General features: G+C 53.7%; 2 protein-coding genes across 2 annotated transcripts in view; one reads left to right on the top strand and one right to left on the bottom strand.

The window, feature by feature from the left end:
- Nucleotides 1–22,581, top strand: part of ZSCAN22 (zinc finger and SCAN domain containing 22) — a 36,926-nt gene that overhangs the window by 7,640 nt on the left and 6,705 nt on the right.
- A1BG (alpha-1-B glycoprotein) lies at nucleotides 8,059–18,080 on the bottom strand (the record flags this gene model as incomplete). The annotated part of the gene is made up of 9 exons (XM_079907872.1): nucleotides 8,059–8,179; nucleotides 8,531–8,818; nucleotides 9,605–9,901; nucleotides 10,516–10,812; nucleotides 11,090–11,362; nucleotides 11,836–12,114; nucleotides 12,200–12,235; nucleotides 12,456–12,536; nucleotides 18,020–18,080. The coding sequence occupies 9 exons, from the start codon at nucleotides 18,078–18,080 to the stop codon at nucleotides 8,172–8,174; spliced, it is 1,620 nt and encodes a 539-aa protein (XP_079763998.1). The 3' UTR covers nucleotides 8,059–8,171.

A 22,581-nucleotide genomic window follows, 5' to 3' on the forward strand; every position in this document is an offset into this window, starting at 1 on the left:
TAATTAGCAATGACAAGCATCTTTTCATGTGCCTATTGGCCGTCTGTGTGTGTGACGCCGGTTTTGATGGTGTGGGAGGACAGCACTGTGCCCTTTTGTCATCCAAGACACCAAATGAGAAACTCTCCTTTGGAAATGGGGCCAAATATCAGGAGTGGCCCACATCTCCCCTTTCAGAGTGAGGCCAGGGCCCAGCAGAGAGGGGAGGCCTGGTATGGAAAAAGTGGTGACACTGTGGTTCAGATTGTTGCAGGCTGGTGCTGGGATCTGAGCTCTCAGAGGCGAGCTGTAAGCAGAGCAATTCGGACGAGTCAGGGCCACTGAAACCCTGGTAGGAGAGCTTTCCCCAGGACCCACCTTTGGTGATGCCTGCGAACCTGAGGGCAGCTCAGAGAGGCAGGCCGGACTCTCAGCGAAGATGTGGACAAAGTCTGTCACCCAAGAGATGGATTTCAGGAAAACTTCAGGGCCTCACAAGGGCGCCCTCACAGACCAGCCCGGCTGTGAAGCTGGTGCTTTGGGAGACAGTCCCAACATGTGGCCAGACTTCACCTCCCAAGAGGAGACTCCTTCCAGAGAGAAAGTGGATCCACTGGATGGTTATGGCACAGAGCCTCCAGGCACGTACTTGGGGAGGAAGCCCTCCAAGGGTGGTGAGTATTGGAAGACGTTCCGGAGCCCCTTGGCCCTGGAGGCCCACCGGAAGAGCCATGCTCGGAAGATGCCCCACACCTGCAGTGAGTGTGGGAAAGCCTTCAGCAGGAGTGCACACCTGGCCCAGCACCAGGTGGTCCACACAGGGGCCAAGCCCCATGAATGCAAGGAGTGCGGGAAGGCCTTAAGCTGGCTCACCCACCTGACCCAGCACCAGAGGATCCACACCGGGGAGAAGCCCTGTGTGTGCGAGGAGTGCGGCAAGGCCTTCAGCCAGAGCACCCACCTGACCCAGCACCTGCACATCCGCACAGGATAGAAGCCCTACAGGTGCTACGCCTGTGGCCGAGCCTTCAGCGACTGCTTGGCTCTGATCCAGCACCTGAGAATCCACTCCGGAGAGAAGCCCTATCAGTGTCAGGTTTGTCCAAATGCCTTTGCACAGAGCTCGTCCCTCATCGAGCACCAGAGGGTCCCCACGGGGGAGGAGCCCTACAAGTGCAGCGACTGTGGGAAGGCCTTCAGCCGCACCTCAGCCCTCATGGTTCACTTGCGGATCCACATCACCGTCCTGCAGTGCCCGAGGAAGCCTCCCCACAGTGGCTCAGCATCGAAGAGAAACCTGAGTTCTGAAAGAGCTGGGAGGGACGGGGTGGGTGACTGCTGAATCCCCCCAAATGACCAGATGCTAAAGGGCAAACTCTGGGGCTGTCCGGGAACAGCTCTTCATTCTGGGACCCAGATGGAGGCCCCTGATGAACATAAAGCTATTCAGGTCATCTGGCGAAGCTTCTAGAAGGCTCCTGCTGCCCTCCATACCCCACTCAAGCCCATCTCAGAGAGAGGACAGCTGAGCTGAGGATGTGGATTGCTCCTCAGAGCCAAAGCAGTCAGGGTCAAGTTGCTCTCAGGACTCAGTGGTCCCTGGATGCTTGGGGCGGGGAGGCTCCAGCTTCACATTCCCACATGGCATCTCTTCTTGCCTGTTCCTCTCCCACGCAGCCCAGGAGGGACACCTGCCCGTGCCCACCTCTGTGCCTTCACACATGCTGTTTCCCTCCACCTGTTCACGTCTGACTCCAAGGCCAGCTTGTGAGGCTGCCTTTTCCAGACCCTCAGCCTCTATCGCATTTTCTGTGTCCTGAGCGTACGGCTGGCCACTTGCCCGGCATCCGTTTCTCCCTCCCTTCTCCTTCCACATCCCACCAGTCGTCAGCCCTGTTGGTTTTACTTACAACCACCTCTTCTCCATCTTCTCCACCTTTGTTACCTTATGCGAGCCCACATCACCTGTCACCTGGATTCCAGCAGGGGTCTCCTTCCTGACCCCTTCCTGCTTTCATTACACACACATACACACACCACACACATCCCAGACCACACATCTACACAGACCGCATACATACACACACCACACACATACACACACCACACACATACACACACCACACACATCCCACATACCACACACATCCCAGACCACACACATACACACACCACACACATCCCAGACCACACACATACACACACCACACACATCCCAGACCACACACATACACACACCACACACATCCCAGACCACACACATACACACACCACACACATCGAAGGCCACACATCTACACACACCACGTACATACACACACCACACACATCCCAGACCACACACATACACACACCACACACATCCCAGACCACACACATACACACCCCACACACATCCCAGACCACACACATACACACACCACACACATCCCAGACCACACACATACACACACCACACACATCCCAGACCACACACATACACACACCACACACATCCCAGACCACACATCTACACACACCACACACATACACCACACACATCCCAGACCACACACATACACACATCACGTACATACACACACCACACACATACACACACCACACACATAACACATACCACACACATCCAAGACCACACACATACACACACCACACACATCCCAGACCACACACATACACACACCACACACATCCCAGACCACACACATACACACACCACACACATCGAAGGCCACACATCTACACACACCACGTACATACACACACCACACACATCCCAGACCACACACATACACACACCACACACATCCCAGACCACACACATACACACCCCACACACATCCCAGACCACACACATACACACACCACACACATCCCAGACCACACATCTACACACACCACACACATACACCACACACATCCCAGACCACACACATACACACACCACACACATCCCAGACCACACATCTACACACACCACACACATACACCACACACATCCCAGACCACACACATACACACATCACGTACATACACACACCACACACATACACACACCACACACATAACACATACCACACACATCCAAGACCACACACATACACACACCACACACATCCAAGACCACACACATACACACACCACACACACACCACACACACACCTCACACACACCACACACACCACACACACACACACACACACACACACACACCATTGTTTTCTTTTCCACACCAGCTTCCAGCAGGCTCTTTCCACAGCCCGAATCTGATTGTATCTCTCCATGTGGGAAGCTCTCCACTGCATCACCTTCCACAGCAAAGCTTCCTGAATGGGTTACAAGTTTGCCAAGATATAAGCTGCTTTGGGTGCCAAGCCGTCTCTCCAGTTACCTTCCTATGTGTGTAGGAATACTGTCATTTTTCTGTGTGTGCAGTGAAGATGGTTTCAAAGTCCTGCCCTGTGGGATAAACCTCAGATCCGTCATCTGCTGTTCACGGTCATCCATGACTGGCCCCCAGCCTTTGTCTCCCGTGGCCACACCTCCCACACACCAGCCACACGGAACAACGTGCGGTTCCTGAAGAAGCCACCCTTTTTCCCGCGAACGTGCCTTTGTGCCTGTGCCTGGAACCCACCTCTCTTCTTCCCTCCAAGATGTTTCCAGTATCCCTCCCCAGCCACCTCAGACAGACTTCAGCTTGCCCCCTCTACTTCCAGAGTGCCTCCCCCTTACTCCTCTTAAGCCTCCTACCATATTATATGTACTCCTTACAGAGCTTGGAAACTGTGTTTCCCAAGGACACTGTGAGCTTCCAAGAGCAGGGGCCATGTCTTATTCTCAGTATCCACAGCACACAGGGCAATGGGCCCTGACCCATGGCTGCTGAATGCATGACTGACGCCTTCCCGGAGGCGGTCACCACGCTGCACCCTACGTCGTCCTTGTAGATGTTTACGTGGCTCTCTCCCCCGCGCCAGCTGTGGGCCCTACAGGGCAAAACAATCCAGTTTCTCCAGGGCCCCAGCACTCAGACCAGCCTGGCACGCAGCAGCCTCAATAAAATGTTCCTGTATTGAGTCCACCCTTTCCATGGCCCCAGAGCCCCCCTGGTGCCGTGGGCTCTGGCAGCCAGCATCCTGTCACTGCTCTCTGCCTTCTCTCACAATGCTGTATCCCTGTCCCTCTTGCAGGGTCCATGTCTGTAACTGGATATCGCAGCCTCTGTTCCTAACTGCCAGGGCGTCAGCCTTCTTTCCTTTGTTTCTCTGATGACCCCATCACGTGTGAACCATCTGACACACCCCATACTGTTGTGTACTGGTCATCGTCACCATCTCTCCCTGTGTTTCTCCCTCCGTATTGGATTCGTTCCTTCTGTGTCATGAGTAAACAAAGACCGACCGATGTGGGTGGTTCAGAACAGGAAGGCTGAGACCCAGGGAGACGGAGATCTTGTGTCAGCATCTCTGAGAGAGTCCCAGGTACACCTAGACACAGGTCGCCTTCCACACAGAGTGCGGCCAAGGCCGAGAGACTGAGAAAGTTGACAGATGTGGGGGGAAACTCAGAGGCAAGAGATGCATGTTCCCAGTGCCCCCAGGCCTCCAACAGGCTGCAGGGAGTGGCCCTGAAGTTAGGCTGCTTTGGGGGCGTCGGATAAGTGACCTCCCTGAACCTCAGTGACCTACTCAGCCTGGAAAGAGGGGATGATCAGATGTGCTTGGATCTTCCTGGATCTTCCATCCAGGAAGATCCCACATGCCACGGAGCGGCTAGGCCTGTGAGCCATGGCCACTGAGCCTGCGTGGCCGGAGCCTGTGCTCCACAACGGGAGAGGCCACAACAGTGAGAGGCCCGCGTACCGCAAAAAAAAATAAAAATAAAAAAAGATGACGTAATAGTTTGAAACCAGGCAGGTTTTAACAGCCTTGTTATAGGACAGAATCACAGTGAGAGACTCATGAAACCATAAGTATAGTTGGAAATGAAATCACATTCTTTGTGATGATGGTAGAAAGAATATTTGAAGAAATAATGGCTGGAAACTTTCCCAATTTGGCAAAAGGTATAAACTTACAGGTTCGGAAAGCTCAGTGAACCCAAAACAGCAGAATCTCAAAGAAATCCATGCCCAGACACATCCTAATCAAAGCTGAAAACTAAAAACATTTCAACTTTTTGAAAGCCGCCTGAGAAAAACTATGCCTCACATAAAGATTAATACAAAAGATCATAGATTTCTTTTTTATTTATTTAGCTGCGCAACGTCTTAGTTTCACAGGATCTTCGTTGCCTCGTGCGGGATCTTTAGTTGTAGCATGCTGGATCTAGTTCCCTGATCACAGATTGAACCCAGGTCCCCTGCATTGGGAGCGCAGAATCTTAACCGCTGGACCACCAGCGAAGTCCCGTAAGATCATAGACTTCTTATCAGAAATCATAAAGGCCAGAAGGCAGGGAAACAACATTTTTAAAGTGCTGAGAAAAAGAACTGTCAGTCCGAATTCTATATGCAGTGAAAATGCACTTCAAGAATGAAAGCAGGGGCTTCCCTGGTGGCGCAGTGGTTAAGACTCTGCCTGCCAATTCAGGGGACATGGGTTGCAGCCCTGGTCCGGGAAGATCCCACATGCCACAGAGCAACTAAGCCCGTGAGCCAGAACTACTAAGCCCACGTGCCACAACTACTGAAGCCTGCAGGCCTAGAGCCCGTTTTCCACAACAAGAGAAGCCACCACAAGGAGAAGCCCGCGCACCACAATGAAGAGTAGCCCCCACTCGCTGCACCTAGAAAAAGCCTGTGCGCAGCAACGAAGACCCAGTGCAGCCAAAAATAAATAAATAAAATGAATTAAAAAAAAAAAAGAAAGCAAAGTAAAGACATCCTCAAGTGAAGCAAAACTAAGACAATCTGTTACAAGCAGGCCTGTACTAAAAGAAATGCTACAGGGACTTTAGATTGCTTACATTAAGATATGTATGATGGTGGAAAGTAAAATTTATGACATTTTCTGGTAGGGTTTTCAGTGTATGTTAACGTGGTATATATGACAACTGCAGCATAAAGAGAGGGGGGTATCAAAATTCATTCAGTGACATATTTGAGATTTGTACATTTTACTGTATATAAATTATATCTCAAAGAAAACCATTAGTGTACAAGATTTTTTAAAAAATTTAAAGAGGAAAATAAAATAAAAATAAATAAATAAATAAAAATAAAAATTTAAAGAGGGGAGGATAAAGAGACCTATATAGTGATAAAGTTTCTAAATCCCACTTTAAGTGGTAAAATATTAATTCTAAGTTGACTGTGAAGAGTTAAGTATGCATACTGTAATCCTTAGAGAAATCCCTAAAAAAGACTATACAAAGAGATGATCAAAAACTCAGTAGATGAATTAAAATGGTACCAGAGAAAAAGTAACCCAAAAGAGGGCAGGAAAGGGGAAACAGACGGATAACAGAAGGAACAAACAGAAAAGAAAAAGGTGGACCAAAACCCAAGCATATCCATTGTTACATGTAAATAGTCTAAACATACCAATTAAAAGGAATTTTTCAAAAAATAAAATAAAAAACCTACTTTAAATATAATGATATAGGTAAGCTTAAGGTAAAAGAGTGGGGAAAGGTATATAATGTGAAAACTCCATCAAAGAATGCTGCAGTGACTATGTTAATATCAAACCAAGTAGACTTCAGAACAAGGAAAATTACCGGGAATAAAGAGAGAAATTACATAGTAATAAAGGGCCAATTCACCAAGAACACAAAACAATTCCAAATATGTATGCATCTAACAACAAAGCCTTAAAATACAGGAAACAAAAACTGGTAGAGCTGAAAGAAAATAACAGGCAAATTCACAATTATACTTGGAGACTTCAACACCCCTCTCTCTAGAATCAGCAGAACAAGAAGACAGAAAATCAATAAGGATACAAAAGAACTGAACAACATATCAACCAACTGGATGTAATGGATGAACTGCCAATAGTCGATCTTTTTTTTATCCACAAAGAAGTAATTTCCCATGATTTAAAGTAACACAAAACTATTTTTAAGCCTAACATTAGGCTGTTACTAATGTTTAACCCCAAAAGTCAATGACCTAAGTTTCCACCTGAAGAAAAGGAAAAAGAAGAAATTAATTCAGAAGTAAGTAGAAGGAAGGGACTAGTAATGATACAAGAAGAGATTCACAAAGTAGAAAAGAGACAATACAAAAATGAGCAAAGCCAAAATGTAGTAAGTTCTTTGAAAAGATTAATGCAGTTGATGAGCCCCTAGCTAAACTGACAGAGAGAGAGGGAGAAGGGACACCACATCAGTCATGAAAGAGGTGACATCACTACAGACCCTGCAGGCACTATAAGAATGCAGGAGTGTTACGAGCAACTCCATGCCAGTAAATCAGACCTCTCAGAAGAAATAGGCAAAAACCCAGTTTATCAAGTATTAGTTGATAATGCCAGCCTAATACACAACTGCTGTATGCCAGCATCTCGAGGGCCAAGCTCCAGGCAGGAGCTGGGCAATAGTCCAGGAGGGCGTCGGGTGGGGCAAAGGGGGCTCAGAATCGAGGGACAGTGGGGAAGGACAGGACTCCCACTCCTCCCACAGCTCCAAGTTCTGATGTGGGAGACCTGGCCTCTGGTTGGAGACACAGTCTGGCACCACCACATGGTGGCCACTCAGACTGGGAAGACAGAACTACACAATGCAGCCTCTGAACTGCCTCCCAGTTCAGTCAAGTTCTGTTTGGAGCCTCAAGCTGCCCACCTACACCTGCTGGCGACTGGGCAGAGGTGACTGGGGAGTAGCTTAACGGAAGAAGGCAGAAGAAGGCAGTCTTGAAAGTGGGGGCCCAGAAGCACCCCTACCCTCGGCACCCCTACCCTCAGGATCCAACGTGGAGCCCATCCACCTTCAAGACCCAGGATCCCAGCCCACTTCCCTCGGCTCTGGGACTCCAGCCCCCCTGCATCAGGGCTGCCATTGGCCAAAGACACATTTTTAAAGTCTGTCTTCACGTTTATTGTTTCCTGGCATGGTTGAGGAAGAGCCATCCCTGCCCTCTCCCCCCAGGGGAAGTCCAGCTTCCAGCTGCAGGAAGAGGGATCAGAGCCAGACTGGAGAAAGGACTTCCCAAGGATACCATCAGCAGCCTGGGTCTGCAGCCGAATCAGCTTCCTAGACAAATTTGACAGAAGAGAAATGCTAGGGAAAGGAGGCTCCCTGGTGAGTCAGAGCAGACCTCACTGAGACCCCCCAGGAAGGAAGTGGCTTGGTCAGCTGCCAGCTAAGACCCCCCCACCACACACACACACCTGGGCCTCCCTACAGGTGCTCCAGCTGGCCAGGCCACTCTCTGCTTTAGGGCCTTTGCCTATGTGGTTCCCTGCCTGCAATTCCCCGCCACGCACCCAGCAGACTAGGCCAGTGTTAGTGCTGGGAGGAGGTGCGGGAAAGGGCACCCCTGTAGGAGGGTAGAATCCGGGCAAAGGCCGGGAGCCTCGATGCGCCCACGGAACCGAGCTCCACCTGCCACCTGGAGCTCCACCGGGTCGCTGAGCTGGGACAGCAGGGAGTAGGCCCAGTTGGAGCGGTAGCCGCAGCTGTAGTTGCCGGCGTGTTGGGGCCCCACGTAGGTCAGCACGAGGTCCGCGGAGGGGTCGGTGGTCCAGGCCACCGCCGAGGGCTCCTGTTCGCCGGACCGTAGCAGCAGGAAGGAGACGTCGGGCACGTGGCCCTCGCAGCGTAGGACAGCATCGCGGCCCGGAGTCACGGCCCCCGTCCACAGGGCCCGGAGCCGCGGCTTGGGCAGGGGTCCTGGGAGAGCAGCGGGTCGGTCAAGTGAAGCCCCTTGCCCCAGGCAGCAGCGGCCCAGCCCCGCTCCGTTGCCAGCCCCCTTCTCCAGCCAAGGTTGCTGGCCTCACACCGTGGTCACTGCGCTGTAACCGTAGTGTCTCCCTGTACACGTCCCCGCACCCCCCAGGCCCGGGCCTTCTCTGAGACTCCCTGGGGTCCCCAGCGAACGGCACTCAGGGCTTCAAGACAGGTGAGGAGAAGGAAGACAGGAGCCAGGGGAACGGGTTCCCGCAGAGGGCACAGCGCAGTCAGTGGTCTGGTGGTGGACCCTGTGCGGGGGGCTCTGCCTGACCTCCGACCCCAGGAGATCCGGATGAGGAAATCAGAGGAACACACAGACCCCAGGGCCGGCGGGGGCTCGGGGAGAATTACAGCTCAGCCCTCCGCCGTGGGCGCCTGGGAGCAGGCAGAGGTGGGGTCATAATCTGACCACAGCCGACAGGCCTGTCGCACAGGAAACCTAAGGCGTGAGCCAGTGCAAAGCCGTTAGCACTCTGAACCCTAAGTTCCGGGTCCTCTCTCCACGACCTCCACCAAAGCGCTACACGTAGCCCCGGTTGGAAACAGGCCAAAAGGCTGGGCGTCCCAGGGCCCTGGCGGCCGACCTCGCGCTCCCCTAAGGAGCCGCCGACTCTGCGGGCAGGACCGAGGCCCAGAGCGCTTCCCTTCGGCGTCCTGGGACAGGCGGGCACCCTCGTTTTGCGCACGGGCAGAAGGAGGCTCCGGACCAATGTGCCCGCCGCTCACCGTCCACGCGCAGCTCCACGGGCGCGCTGGGCGCGGAGCCCGCGAAGGGCGGCGCCGTGTCTGTGTAGACGCAGCTGTAGTTGGCCGAGTCGACCGCCGAGACGTCGCGCAGCTCAAAGTGGGCCTCCGTCCCCGCGGGGCTCAAGAGACCGTGCACCCGGCGCTGGCCCGCGCCCTCGCGCACCAGGAAGAAGCGCACGCCGGCGCGGGGGGCCCGGCACCGCAGCTGCACCAGCGTCCCCGGCTCGGGACTCAGAGTCGCGGGCTCGGCCGACAGCTCCGGCGCCGGGAGCGTCCCTGCGGGGAGGACGCGGCAAGGCTGACGCCCAACGCCGCATCTTTCCGCCGGAAAGAGTGCGCCCCGCTCCCTCTGCTCCTTCCCGGGAGGCCCGCCTGCACCGCCCTGCGTAAAACCGCACCATCCGCCCGACGTCCCGGCCCTCGTCCTCCTTGGACGCTCACGCACGCTCCTACACTGTTCCTAACTAATTTGTGTGCCCACAAAAATAGACGGGTGTGGGGTCGTGTTTTGTTGGAGGAGCATCCGCGCCCGCCTCCCCCGCCGGCGTCCACTCCTGGGGTTTACGCCCCTGGTCCTTGGCGGGTCCTGCAGCCCCAAACTGGCCACCCTCAACAGAGAGGCCTCGGCGCCCACCCGGACCCCGGAGGCTGGGGGCCCCCGTGCATGTAGCGCCTGCATGGCCAGACTTGCGCGTGGACCCAATTATTCTTCGCGGGGCCACGAGGCTGGGCTCATTTTTCTGTCCTCAGCTGGGGAAACTGAGGCCGGGCAGATGAGTCGGGATTGAGCCCTGGCAGTTACCGGGACCCTTCCCTGGGTCTTTCCTCCCGCTGCCCCGAGGGCAGAGCGCCCCGTCCTCCCTCCCCGCTGCCACATCCCCCAGGCTCACCATCGCTCAGCACCAGCTCGGCGGGCGCGCTGTCCAAGGACCAGAGCGCTAGCTCCTCTGGCAGCCGGTAGCGGCACGTGTAGACACCGCCGTCTCCTGGGGCCAGCGTGTTCAGCTGGAAGAAGATGCGGTCTGGGCTGGTACTGCCCATGGGTACCTGCAGCACGTCCTCGCCCCGCCGCAGCTGGAAGTGCACCCCGCTCAGGGGCGCCACGCAGGTGAGAGTCGCGTTCGAGCCGGGGCCTAGGAGCCCGGCAAACCCGCCATTCAGAGTCAGCGTGGGTGGCGGCGGCGTGGCTGCAAGGCAGGGACAGTCACTGGGGCGGCCAGAGTCCCAACCATCCCCGCTGTGGGAGCGTTCCTTGGAGCCCAGTCTCCAGACCTCTTGCCCCGGGAACAGCCTTCCTTGTGGCAAATTCCCACGCCACTATCAAGGCGGGGCAACTGCGTGGCCACTGTTTCCCAGACCCAGTCCTGGACAGGGGTATTCAGGGCCGGGGGTCAGGGTAAAAGCTACTCTGTCTCCAGGAGCCTTCTCCCCCAGGAAGCCCTCTGGGATGGTCCACCCACTCACCCAGCTCCTCTATGGTCACAGTGGCACTGGGCTCCGAGGGGGCGCCTGATGCGTGGGTCCGGTAGCTGCAGCTGTAGATGCCAGCCCGGTGGACTGGGAAGGTGGCCTGCCTGTCCTTTGGGGCCTCAGCCACCTCCAGAAACTTGTCATCACCTTCCCGCCTCAGCAGGAAGGTCACACCGCGAAGTCCCCCGAGGCACAGCAGTCTCGTGTTCAGGCCCGGTGTGATCCAGGGCACGGGTTTGGTTGAGAGCAAGGGTGGGGGCAGGGGCTCTGCGGCGGGGGCGGGGGGTGGGGTGCAGGGGTCATGGGTGGTTCTGCCTGACATGGAAGATACGGGGCCCCAGCCGGACCTGGACCTCCACACTCATGGAAATGTGAGGGAGCCAGGAGATGGAAGGCATTGGTGGGGGTGGAGGGGTGGAGGGGTGGCGGGACAGGCCGAGACAGGGACAGGGGACTACAAGAGGAAGACGCGTTCAGGGCCCAACTGTGGCCAGGCCTGCCCTAACCGCTTCCTGAGGATTCAGTCATTTATTCCTCACAGCCTTCTAGGGTTGGTACAAACATCACCCTCATTTTACCAATGGGGAAACTGAGGCTCAGAGATGTTACCTGACTTACCCAAGGCCACCAGCCAGTCGGGGAGGGGGCCGGAAGAGAACAGGGAGAGTGAGGAGTGGAGGAAGGGAGGCCTCTCCAGCAGCCTCTCTTCCTGCCTCGAGGCCCGTGAGCCCTCCACTCACCTGCTCCAGTCACCTCCACGAGGTTGCTCAGGCTGCTCCTCCTACTGTCCATGCTGTAGTGGCAGCGGTAGAGGCCCCGGGTGTCACCGGTCACTGCTCCCAGCGGGAATCTGTACTCGGTGGCAGGTGAATCCAGGTGCACCAGTCCCTGGGCCACTCCATCCTTGAAGAGCTGGAACTCCAGGGTCGACGAGGGGCTCTGGCATGTCAGCGTCACGTTGGCCCAGGGTTCCAGCAGTGATTCGGCCTCTGCCCACAGGGTTGGCCTTGTGTCGATGTCTGTGTGGGGATGGGTGTCAGATCTGGGGGCCCAGGCAGGGGTTCACCCCACAGCGCCCACCATGCCCAGGCCCGGCCCACTCACATTGGACCTCCTCGGTCACTGGGTTCAGGGCGAGACCTGCGGAGACGCACCACCTGTGAGGCCCCATGGCTGTTCATTCCCGCCCCTTATCTGGCCCCGGGGACCCCAGGCAGGACGCCTCACCCCAGAGCAGCAGGAGGGCCACCCGTGCGGACATGGTCAGCCTCACTGCAGCCACAGGAGTGTCTGCCGGGTGATAAGGCCCAGCCAGGGCGGCCGGGAGGGTGGGGTGGGGGGGAGGGCGCGGGGCACTGACCTCGCAGCTCATTCGTATTTCCAGGAAAGCAGGGCTCCAGGGGGTCGGGACAAAGGGCAGATGTGGCCTCAGGAGTCTCAGCTATAGCAACAATCAATAACTGCAGAATGAATAAACTAAATTAATAATAAAGAGTAAAGATAACAAAATAAATGATATAATAGCAGCAAAGAATAACAAATGAAGAAAATTAATAATAAATAGTAAATGGAAAAATAATAAGAACATTTTTTAAATAAAAATAAAATTGTGAATTTCCTGCTGGTCCAGTGGTTAGGACTCCACTGCGGGGGGCAAGGGTTCGATCCCTGGTCAGGGAACTAAGACCCTACATGCCAGGCAGTGTGGCAAAAGAAAAAAAAAAGAGAGAGAGAGAAAAGAAATACATTAAAATAAAATAAATACTAAACCAAGTAATGTAATAAATAATAACAAATACATCTAAATAATAGTATGGAATCACAGTTAGCAAACAAAATTACCAATAAGTAATAAAATGATTAAAGTGAAAATAATTAATTAATGATGAGAGAAAGGATAAAACACTAAGTATTAAAAACAGATAATGCAATAAATGACAACGAATTAATAAAAGTAATAAAATAATGTTAGAAATAGATAGTATAATAAGAAATACATTAAAGTAATAAACGAATATTTAAATTGATGGTTTGTTTATAAGTAAAATAATTGATAATAAAATAAAAATAAGTAATAAAATTATGAGGCACCTACTGTTGTGGTTCACAGCATTCTGCGCATGGACTTGGGCAGTAGGTGGTGTTACTATCAGTTCCATGTTAGGCGTGAAGGAAATGAGGCAGGTGGGGGCCTGTCCTTCTGGCACATTCCCCTCTGCAAGGCCTCTCATCTCCTCCCCCCAACAGCTGAGCAGTACTGGGATCCCCACTCACCCTGGGGCAGGTGAAGGCAGTGGGCAGGGCCCCGGGCAACCCCAAGCCCCACGTGGGCCCACCCGACATGCAGTATTGGAGGTGTGCCGGCCAAGGTGGGATTCGCCTGTGTCTGGATTTTCTACACTTTGCATCATGCAGGCCTCCTGCAGGCGCATCCTGGCTCTTGCCTGGAGCTGTGGTTCCTTCTCCCTCGCTGGTTAATTCCGCAATGTGTGACCCACCATGGATTTGGAGACACATTTGCACCCAGGCCATTCAGTTCAGACCTGTGCTTCCACCCTGGTCCTGTCCCTGTGCGCAGGTTGTGGACAGTTTTCTGAGCTGCCTTTGTCATTTATTGCATTATCCATTTTTAATCGGCAGGCGGACTCCCAACCACTGCGCCACCAGGGAAGCCCTTTACTTATTTTTTAATTTTTGGCTGTGTTGGGTCTTCATTGCTACGTGTGGGCCCTCTCTAGTTGCGGTGAGTGGGAGCTACTCTCTGTTGCAGTTCACGGGCTTCTCATTGCAGTGGCTTCGCTTGTTGCAGAGCACAGGCTCTTAAGTGCGTGGGCTTCAGTATTTGTGGCACCTGGGCTCAGTAGTTGTGGCTCACGGGCTTTAGAGCGCAGACTCAGTAGTTGTGGCTCAAGGGCTTCGTTGCTCCACGGCATGTGGGATCCTCTCAGACCAGGGCTCAAACCTGTGTCACCTGCATTGGCAGGCGGATTCCTAACCACTGCGCCACCAGGGAAGCCCTGTGTTACTTTAAATCATGGGAAATTACTTCTTTGTGGATAAAAAAATCAACTATTGGCAAGTTCATCCATTACATCCAGTTGGTTGATGATGCTGTTCAGTTCTTTTGTAACCTTACTGATTTTCTGTCTTCTTGTCTTGTTGGTTCTAGAGAGAGGGGTGTTGAAGTCTCCAAGTATTATTGTGAATTTGTCTATTGTTTTCTTTCAGCTCTATCAGTTTTTGTTTCCTGTATTTTAAGCCTTTGTTGTTAGATGCATACATATTTGGAATTATGTCTTCTTGGTGAATTGGCCCTCTATCACTGTGTAATTTCTCTCTTTATTCACGATAATTTTCCTTGTTCTCAAGTCTACTTGGTTCGATATTAATATAGTCACTTCAGCATTCTTTGACGGAGTTTTCATATTATATACCTTTTCCCACTCTTTTATTTAAGCTTACCTATATTATATTTAAGGGCGGTTTCTTATTTTCTTTTTAAAATATTCATTCTGGCGAATTCTTTTAATTGGTATATTTAGACCATTTACATGTAACAATGGATATGCTTGGGTTTTGGTCCACCTTTTTCTTTTCTGTTTGTTCTTTCTGTTGTCCGTCTGTTTCCCCTTTCCTACCTTCTTTGGGGTTATTTCTTTCTCGGGTTCCATTTCAGTTCATCTACTGAGCTTCTGATCATCTCTTTTTATGGTCTTTTTTTAGGGGTTTATCCAGGGATTACAGTATTCATAACTCTTCACAGTGTACTTAAGAGTTAATATTTTACCACTTAAAGTGGATGTAGAAACTTTAGCACTATATAAGCCTCTTTACCCTCTGCTCTTCAAATTTTTTTTTAATTTGGTACTCTAATGGTTTTCTTTGAGATATTTATATACCGTAAAATGTTCAAATGTCAAATACATCACTGAATGAATTTTGACACCCTCCTCTCTTTATGCTGCAGTTGTCATTTATACCACATTAAAACCCTGTGGTATAAATGACATTTCCTTGTCAAGGAAACTCTGCCAGACAATGTTATAAATTTTTCTTTCAACAATCATACATATATTAAAGATCGAACATACGCAATCTGTTACTCTTCCTTCATTCCCAAGGTTCAGATTTTCCTTCTGCTATCATTTCCCTTCTGACAAATGCTAAACTCCCTATTTAGCGTTGCTTTTAGAACAGGTGTGCTTGCAACAAATTGTCTTAGTTTTGCTTCATTTGAGGATGTCTTTATTTTGTTTTCATTCTTTTTTTTGAAATATATTTTTTATTTACTTATTTGGTTGCAGCCTTAGTTGCAACACGTGGGCTCCTTAGTGGTGGCATGCCAACTCTTAGTTGCAGCATGCATGTGGGATCTAGTTCCCTGACCAGGGATCTAAACCGGTGCCCTGCATTGGGAGCGCAGAGTCTTAACCACTGCGCCACCAGGGTAGTCCCTATTTTGCTTTCTTTCTTGAAGTGTATTTTCATTGTATATTGAATTTGGACTGACAGTTCTTTTCTTCAGCACTTTTTTCCCCCCCTTCGGTACGCGGACCTCTCACTGTTGTGGCCTCTCCCGTCGCGGAGCGACAGGCTCCGGACGCGCAGGCCCAGCGGCCATGGCTCACGGGCCCAGCCGCTCCGCGGCACGTGGGATCTTCCCGGACCGGGGCACGAACCCATGTCCCCTGCATCGGCAGGCGGACTCTCAACCACTGCGCCACCAGGGGAGCCCTCTTCAACACTTTAAAAATGTTGTTTCCCTGCCTTCTGGCCTTCATGATATCTGATAAGAAATCTGTGATCTTTTGTATCAATCTTTATGTGAGGCATAGTTTTTCTCAAGCTGCTTTCAAAAAATTTAAATTTTAGTTTTCAGCTTTGCTTATGATGTGTCTGGGCATGGACTTCTTTATGATTATGCTGTTTTGGCTTCACTGAGCCTCCTCATGCCCCCTACATCCACAAGGGTTCTCCCCAGCAGGAAGCTAGAGAGAGAGGGGTTTTGACTGGGCTCACAGCCCTCCTTGCCCATATGGACTGTCTGGTGCTTGATGAAGTTGGACCACCAGCAGAAGCTTTTCCACATGCTTCTCACTCAGACAGTGTCGTAACCAGCCTTCAAGACAGCTGCTAATGACCCTCATCTCCTAGCTTCCACACCCTTGCTTGCATATTCTTCTCTGCATTGAATCAGGGATGGTCTGTGGCACGAATATTATATGGCAGGAGTGACAGTGAGCGACCTGGACTCAACTCACTCTCTCTGGGGAAAGTCAACTGCTGTGTCATTGGGACACTCAAGCAGACTTGCACAGCGGTCCGCATAGAGAGGGACCACCTGCCAACCACACTAGCAGCCAGCCATGTTTGACATAGTGACTGCTCTGTTGTCAGGGGCCCTGGTGAGTGAGTGGGGGTGAGTGTTGCCCTTGCCAACCCACAATGTATGGTGGAAGTGGGGGGGTTAGTTTTAGTGTTTTCAGTCGGTAGGGCATTAGCGTTGTCACTGCAGTGGAGCTGAGCCCACCTGGTCACATTCCTAGGCTCTCTCCAGAAAGACTCCCCTTGTGTTCAGGCTTGATGGAAACTGTTATTACACTTGCATATCAACCGGGTTTCTCTTTGGTTTGAATGTTTTTAGGTCTATCAAGACGACTGACGGGTGTGCATCATCCATGACACACTGACCACACTGGGAGTTTGCCTCCCTCATCAGCCCCCTCGTGTCCACCAAGGATTGAGTTCTCAACAACAGAACTCTTCAGAATAAATGTCCTGGTTGTCTGTAAAAGGTTGAGCTGTCCTTGGCGATACCACTTTAGCTGGGTTTCTCCTCAGGATGAATTGTGTGGATGGTAAAAAGAAAAAACCCAAGTTCCACTTTTGCCTGAGGTGCTCCACTAGCCGCAGGGGTGGGGAGACTTCCAGGTCTCCTGAATGGCCTCTTCCGCTTGCCCCACCGCACTGCTCTCTGGAATGAGCTCTCAGGTGTGCCATGTGGGTGGCAACTGCAGCCTTCCTCACATTCTTGCACTACTCAGGGTATCTGTCCAGCACGACTTTGCTGGTGTTTAGTAAGTATACAAGGAAGTGTAAACGTGCCCCTAAAATGCTGAGAATAGAACGGCAGGGGCATGTGTTTTCATTTCTGCTGGACTTGCAAAGAGACCAGCTTTGCGAATTTTAGCCTCTACTCCAGGGTGGAATGTGATGTGGCCAGGATAGCTGCAACTTGGGAGAAACCTCTGGAAAGAGTACTGGGTGACTGGCTTGCCGCAGAGCAGGGGAACTCAAGCCCTCGGGAGGTGAGTCCTGAATTAAGCAAGACACAATAAAGGGCTGGATGGTGTCCTGCAAGCCAGGCCTGGGAATGGAGAGCCAACAGCTTCCTTACCCCGGGGGACCCACACATCCTCCTCTTCCCAGGCGACAGGATTTCGGGACAGGAGACAGAAAGTGAAGGGTGATTCACCAGGGCTTTGCTGCAGGGGTCACGCCACATTCAGGGACCCCCTTTGGAAGCATGGAGGCCCAGACGGTGAGGGACGTGGTGCTGAGCCCACCTCTGCCCTCCCTCCAGGAGGCTCTGGCTGGGCCCCCCGCCCGTGGCCTCTCTGGGCACCCTGATGTGGTTGAGAGTCTTCCCTGCCCCCACCCTCAGTTAAGGTGAGGATCAAAAGGGGTGATTAAGGGCAGAGTGCCCAGCACGGTGCCCGGCCTGTAATGAGTGTGTGCAAATGTTGGCTTCTGGAGTGGAGAGTCCTTGGAGTTTCACTTTGGAAAGAGTGTGGAGGATGGGGTGGGGAATAAATTAGAATCATATACAAACATAACCATACATACAGCTAGGAAAGAAACATGCTGCTCCAGGTCTCGGCTGGACTCCACCTAAGTGGTGGCCTCGGGCAGGTGTAGCCACACCTTCAAGTCTCCCTCCTTGATTGCGCCCACGCCGCAGGGGCTTCTGGGAGACGTAGTCCATCCTGGCGTCCGGACAGGAGGGGACGAGCGCTCGGGGTGGGAAGGACCACCTGGCTTTGATGTAAGGTGACATCCCCACCTGCCAATCACAGACCAGCCCAAAGTTGCCAGGGAATCCCGCCCCTCCCCCAACAGAGCCCTCTCCACAGCGACCACTGAACCGCCGGGCGGTGGGCAGGCAGAGTCCCAGCCCCAGAAGCCCCCGGCCAGCGGCCTCGGGTAGGTGCACGAGATGCGCAGGGGCCCACTCCCGAGGCCAGGGAGGTCAGAGGCGGAGGCCTCGCCAGATCTAAGAGAGGAGGGGGGGCCCAGCTACGCCAGAGGGTGTGCAGACACCCCCAAGGCGACCGAGGGCTACTGAAGCCCCCTAGGAAGCTTCAGGTGGGGGACGCCTGTGGACGCCGTGTGCGCGAGGCGAGGTTTAAGGCGCCGCCCGCGGGCCGCTGCTGGTGCTCGTGGAGGTTGGATCGCTGGCTGAAGGCGCGGCCGCAGCGGCCGCACGCGTAGGGCTGCTCGCCGGTGTGTGCGCGCGCTGGGCGCGGGAGGCTGCAGTTGCGCACGAAGGCCTGGCCGCAGTCCGCGCAGATGCAGGGCTTCTCCCCCGAGTGCAGGCGCTCGTGCTGGTGCAGCTCGGAGCAGCCCCGGAAGGTCTTCCCGCACTTGGGACAGCCGTAGGTCTGCTCACCGGTGTGTGCAAGCCGGTGCTGCACCAGGCCGGAGCGGCCCTTGAAGGCCTTGTCGCACAGCCGGCACGCGTAGGGCCTGGCGCTGCTGTGCGTGCGCCAGTGCCGGCTCAGGTTCGAGCGCTGGTTGAAAGCTTTGCTGCACTCTGAGCAGGCGTAGGGCTTCTCGCCGGTGCTCCGCCAGGTGCGAGAGCAGGCCGAATGCCTTGGTACGCTCAGCGCACTCATGGGCCTTCTCCCCGCGCGGCGAGCACCTCGGCCGGAAGGCCCGCGGAGCCAGGGCCGTTGCGCAGTTGCGGTGCTCGGCCGAGTGCGTCTTCTGGTGGCCCCTGGAGGCCGGAGCAGCGCCCGAAGGCCTGGCCGCAGTCGGTTCACATAGGGCCGCTCACCCGTGTGGATGCCCTCGGGTTGCAGCAGTCTTGAGGTGCACGTGAAGGCCTTGCCGCACTCGACGCTGGCGTACAGCTGCTGAACCGGGCGGCCGGGCTCACGGGGAGAGGACCCAAGGCCTGGTCGCACCTAGGACACATCCGGGGGCCCTCGTCCATCCGCTGCTGCTCGTTGGGGCTCAAGCGCTTTCCGCACCGGGCGCACGGAAGGGGCTCCTCTGCCGCCTGCATCAGCTCCTGCAGGGCCAGCGGGGACATCCGGGTACAGGCTTCGCTGTGCCGGCCCGCGGCAGGAAGCTCCACGAAGGGACTCTGCTGGAGAGAGGCCGGCGGCAGGGTCCTGGGACAGGGATGTGCGCGCAGGCGGCAGTCCGAGTGGACCTTGCACAGCGCAGCGCGGGGGCAGCTCCAGTGCAGCACCTGGACCCCACGGTGGTCACACGCAGGGGTCTTCTTCCCAGGGGGTGTCCTGGGATGCTGCACCAGGAAGGAGTTCTGGCTGGAGGCCCTGGCACCCGCTGGGCACGGACAGAGGCCCTGCCCGGCATGCGGCCCCTGGGGATGACCAGGTCAGGGTCTGGAGAGGAGGTGGAGCCACGTGACTCTTGCACCAGGCGTCCAGCTCCTGCACTCTGACAGTCCCTGCAGTGGGGCTCACACCCAGGGGAGTTGTCCTGCTGACCACGTTCCCTCCACGCAGGTCTACCCCGAGAGGGGTGTCCTTCGGCTGGGTCCTCCTCCAGGGGCCTCAGCTCTGTCTTGTGCCTCTCTGCCTGGCCCCTGTGGGCTCCCTGGGGATCTACCTTGGGGCTGCCTTCCTGCCGAGAGCTCTGGGCCCAAGGCTGCATCCCAAGGCCAGCCCACAACACGGTGTCCAGGCTGTGGGATCTGGAAGAGCAGAAGAGAATGAAGGTTTGCAGGTCCCTAAGAATGCTGACCCCAGGATGGATGCCTACTGAGTGGCCCCCACTCGGCAATCCAGGGAAAGGGGCAGGAGGAATGACACCCGGCCATGAGAACACTGGAGCTTCCTGTCCCTACTCTCAGGACCCATGACACTCCAGAGACCTGCTTCCCTGCCTCTCTCTGCTCCCCGGCACCCTCCCTCCTCCTTGCCACTGCTGGAGTACCTTCACCCCTGGCTTGGGACCTCAGTGGCCCCTCCCTCAAGCAACAGGGACACCCCAGTTTCTCAGCTGCCCACTCCCCAGTTTCCCTCCTCCACTCTGACTACCAGGCCCCCGGAGCCATGCCCTGATGGCTCCCTGCCTCGGCCTGGCCCAGCTCTGTCCACCTGCCATTAGCCAGCTCTTCTGTAAGGTGTGAGATGCGACTCACCTGGCAGCAGGGCTGGAGGCCCAGTGTGCCCCTCCCCACTTCTACCAGGCAAGCTTGGTTCTCAGGACTGCCAGCCTCATCTACAAAATGGGTATGATAACTGTAAATATAAACAGCTGAGCAGGGGGCCCTGCTCATTCCAGTGACAGCCAACACCAGAAAGGGGCTGATGTCTGCAATTACTATTTCCAAATTCATCTGTGGCCATTGTTGGTTTCCTACTGCTGCTGCTGCTGTAACAAATGACCACAAGTTTAGTGGCTTAAAGCCATGCAAATTTATTATCTCAGTTCTGGAGGTCAGAACTCCTCAATCAAGGTTTCGGCAGCATTGCTTCCTTCTGGAGGCTCTAAGGCTCGGTTTGCTTGCCTTATCCAGCTTCTAGACACCACCTCCTTCCCTGTCTTGTGACCCTGTCTTCCATCTTCAAAGCCAGCAGTGAAACATCACTTTCTGTGTATGTCATCATATATCCTGCATATACACTCTGACCCTCCTGCCTTTTCTTGTACAAAGACACCTTGGGCCCACCACGAATCTCACATATCAAGATCCTTAATCACACTTCATAGTCCTTTTTGCCACGTGAAGTAAATTCCCAGGTTCTGGGTACTAGGACGTGCATATCTTTTGGAGAAGCGGGGAGCATTATTCTGCCTACCACAGTGGCCTTTTCTGAGCTTTTTATATGATTTACTGGGGAAAAACAGTAAATGCATCAAGATGCCATTTCGGTGAAACAAAACTATAAATACTTATCCTGGAATCTTGACAGATACTCAGAACCATCCCATCTGCGGAGGGGCTTGCTAGGTGGGGCGTGGCTGCAACATGCAGCTGCACTCCGCGAGGAGGGGCAGGACGGAGGAAAAGGCTCACCCGGTGGGGAGGAAGATGGAAAGAAGGGGAAGAAGAGGACATGCATGTCAATCAGGTTCCTGGCCAGTGACAGTCACTGATGACCAGAAAACTGACCTATTAAAGAGCCCATGGGTAAGGATGAGAATTTTCTCTAGGTTCTTGTTCCTTCCAGAACAAAGACAGATCTGTCCAGTGCAGCCTCTGCATTATGAATGTGTGACCACAGTAAATCACCATCTCACTGAGCACCAGGGCTCAGGCTCGCCTCCTTTTGCTGTGTGGAAGGCAGATATTCCTCTATCAAACATTCCAGAACTCCCAGTTTATTTAGGGAAATTGCTTGTTCCAACCTTCTCCTTCAACCCACTGTTGCTTTCCCATCAGTTTTGCAAATTTATAACAAGCAGTTGCCCAGGAACAGAAAGCAATCAGGACGCATTTAAACAGGACGCTACACATTTTCAGCCAAGGACACATCAGAATGGCTGGATGTGGGTTCCTTTCAGGATTCTGCTGCCAGCCATCACTGGTGGGTTGTTTTGCCTTGGATATCTCAACCACAACAGCAGAGATGCATCAATGGTCTGCGCTCTGGGGGGAAATGTTTTGAGTGGAAATTGGACACACTGAATTGGTTAAAGGTGAAAATGCAGAGGAAGGCACGTCCCGCAGATGGCGAGGGGCCATCTCACTGGCCGGTGCCACTGCTCTGCTCGTCAGGGGGCCGCTTGCTGGAGCCCGGGAAGCTGAAGGCCCAAGGTAGGGGTGTCTTGTCTGGTCCTGTGTTCAGCAAGTAACTGCTCTGGGGCATTCTCCAAAGAAACAAGGATGGACTTCCCTGGTGGCACAGTGGTTAAGAATCTGCCTGCCAATGCAGGGGACACGGGTTCGATCCCTGGTCCAGGAAGATCCCACATGCCGTGGAGCAACAAAGCCTGTGTGCCACAACTACAGAGCCTGCACTCTAGGGCCCGTGCACCACAACTACTGAGCCTGCACTGTAGGGCCCGTGCACTACAACTACTGAGCCTGTGCTCTAGAGCCCGCGAGCCACAACTACTGAAGCCTGCGTGCTTGGAGCCCGCATTCCACAAGAAAGAGAAGCCACCACAATGAGAAGCCCACACACCGCAATGAAGACTAGCCCCCACTAGCTGCAACTAGAGAAAGCCCATACACAGCAACAAAGACCCAAGGCAGCCAAAAAAATAAAAAGTAAATTAAAAAAGAG

This window comes from Stenella coeruleoalba, assembly GCF_951394435.1.
Source record: "Stenella coeruleoalba genome assembly, chromosome: 20".
Classification (NCBI taxonomy): Eukaryota; Metazoa; Chordata; class Mammalia; order Artiodactyla; family Delphinidae; genus Stenella; species Stenella coeruleoalba.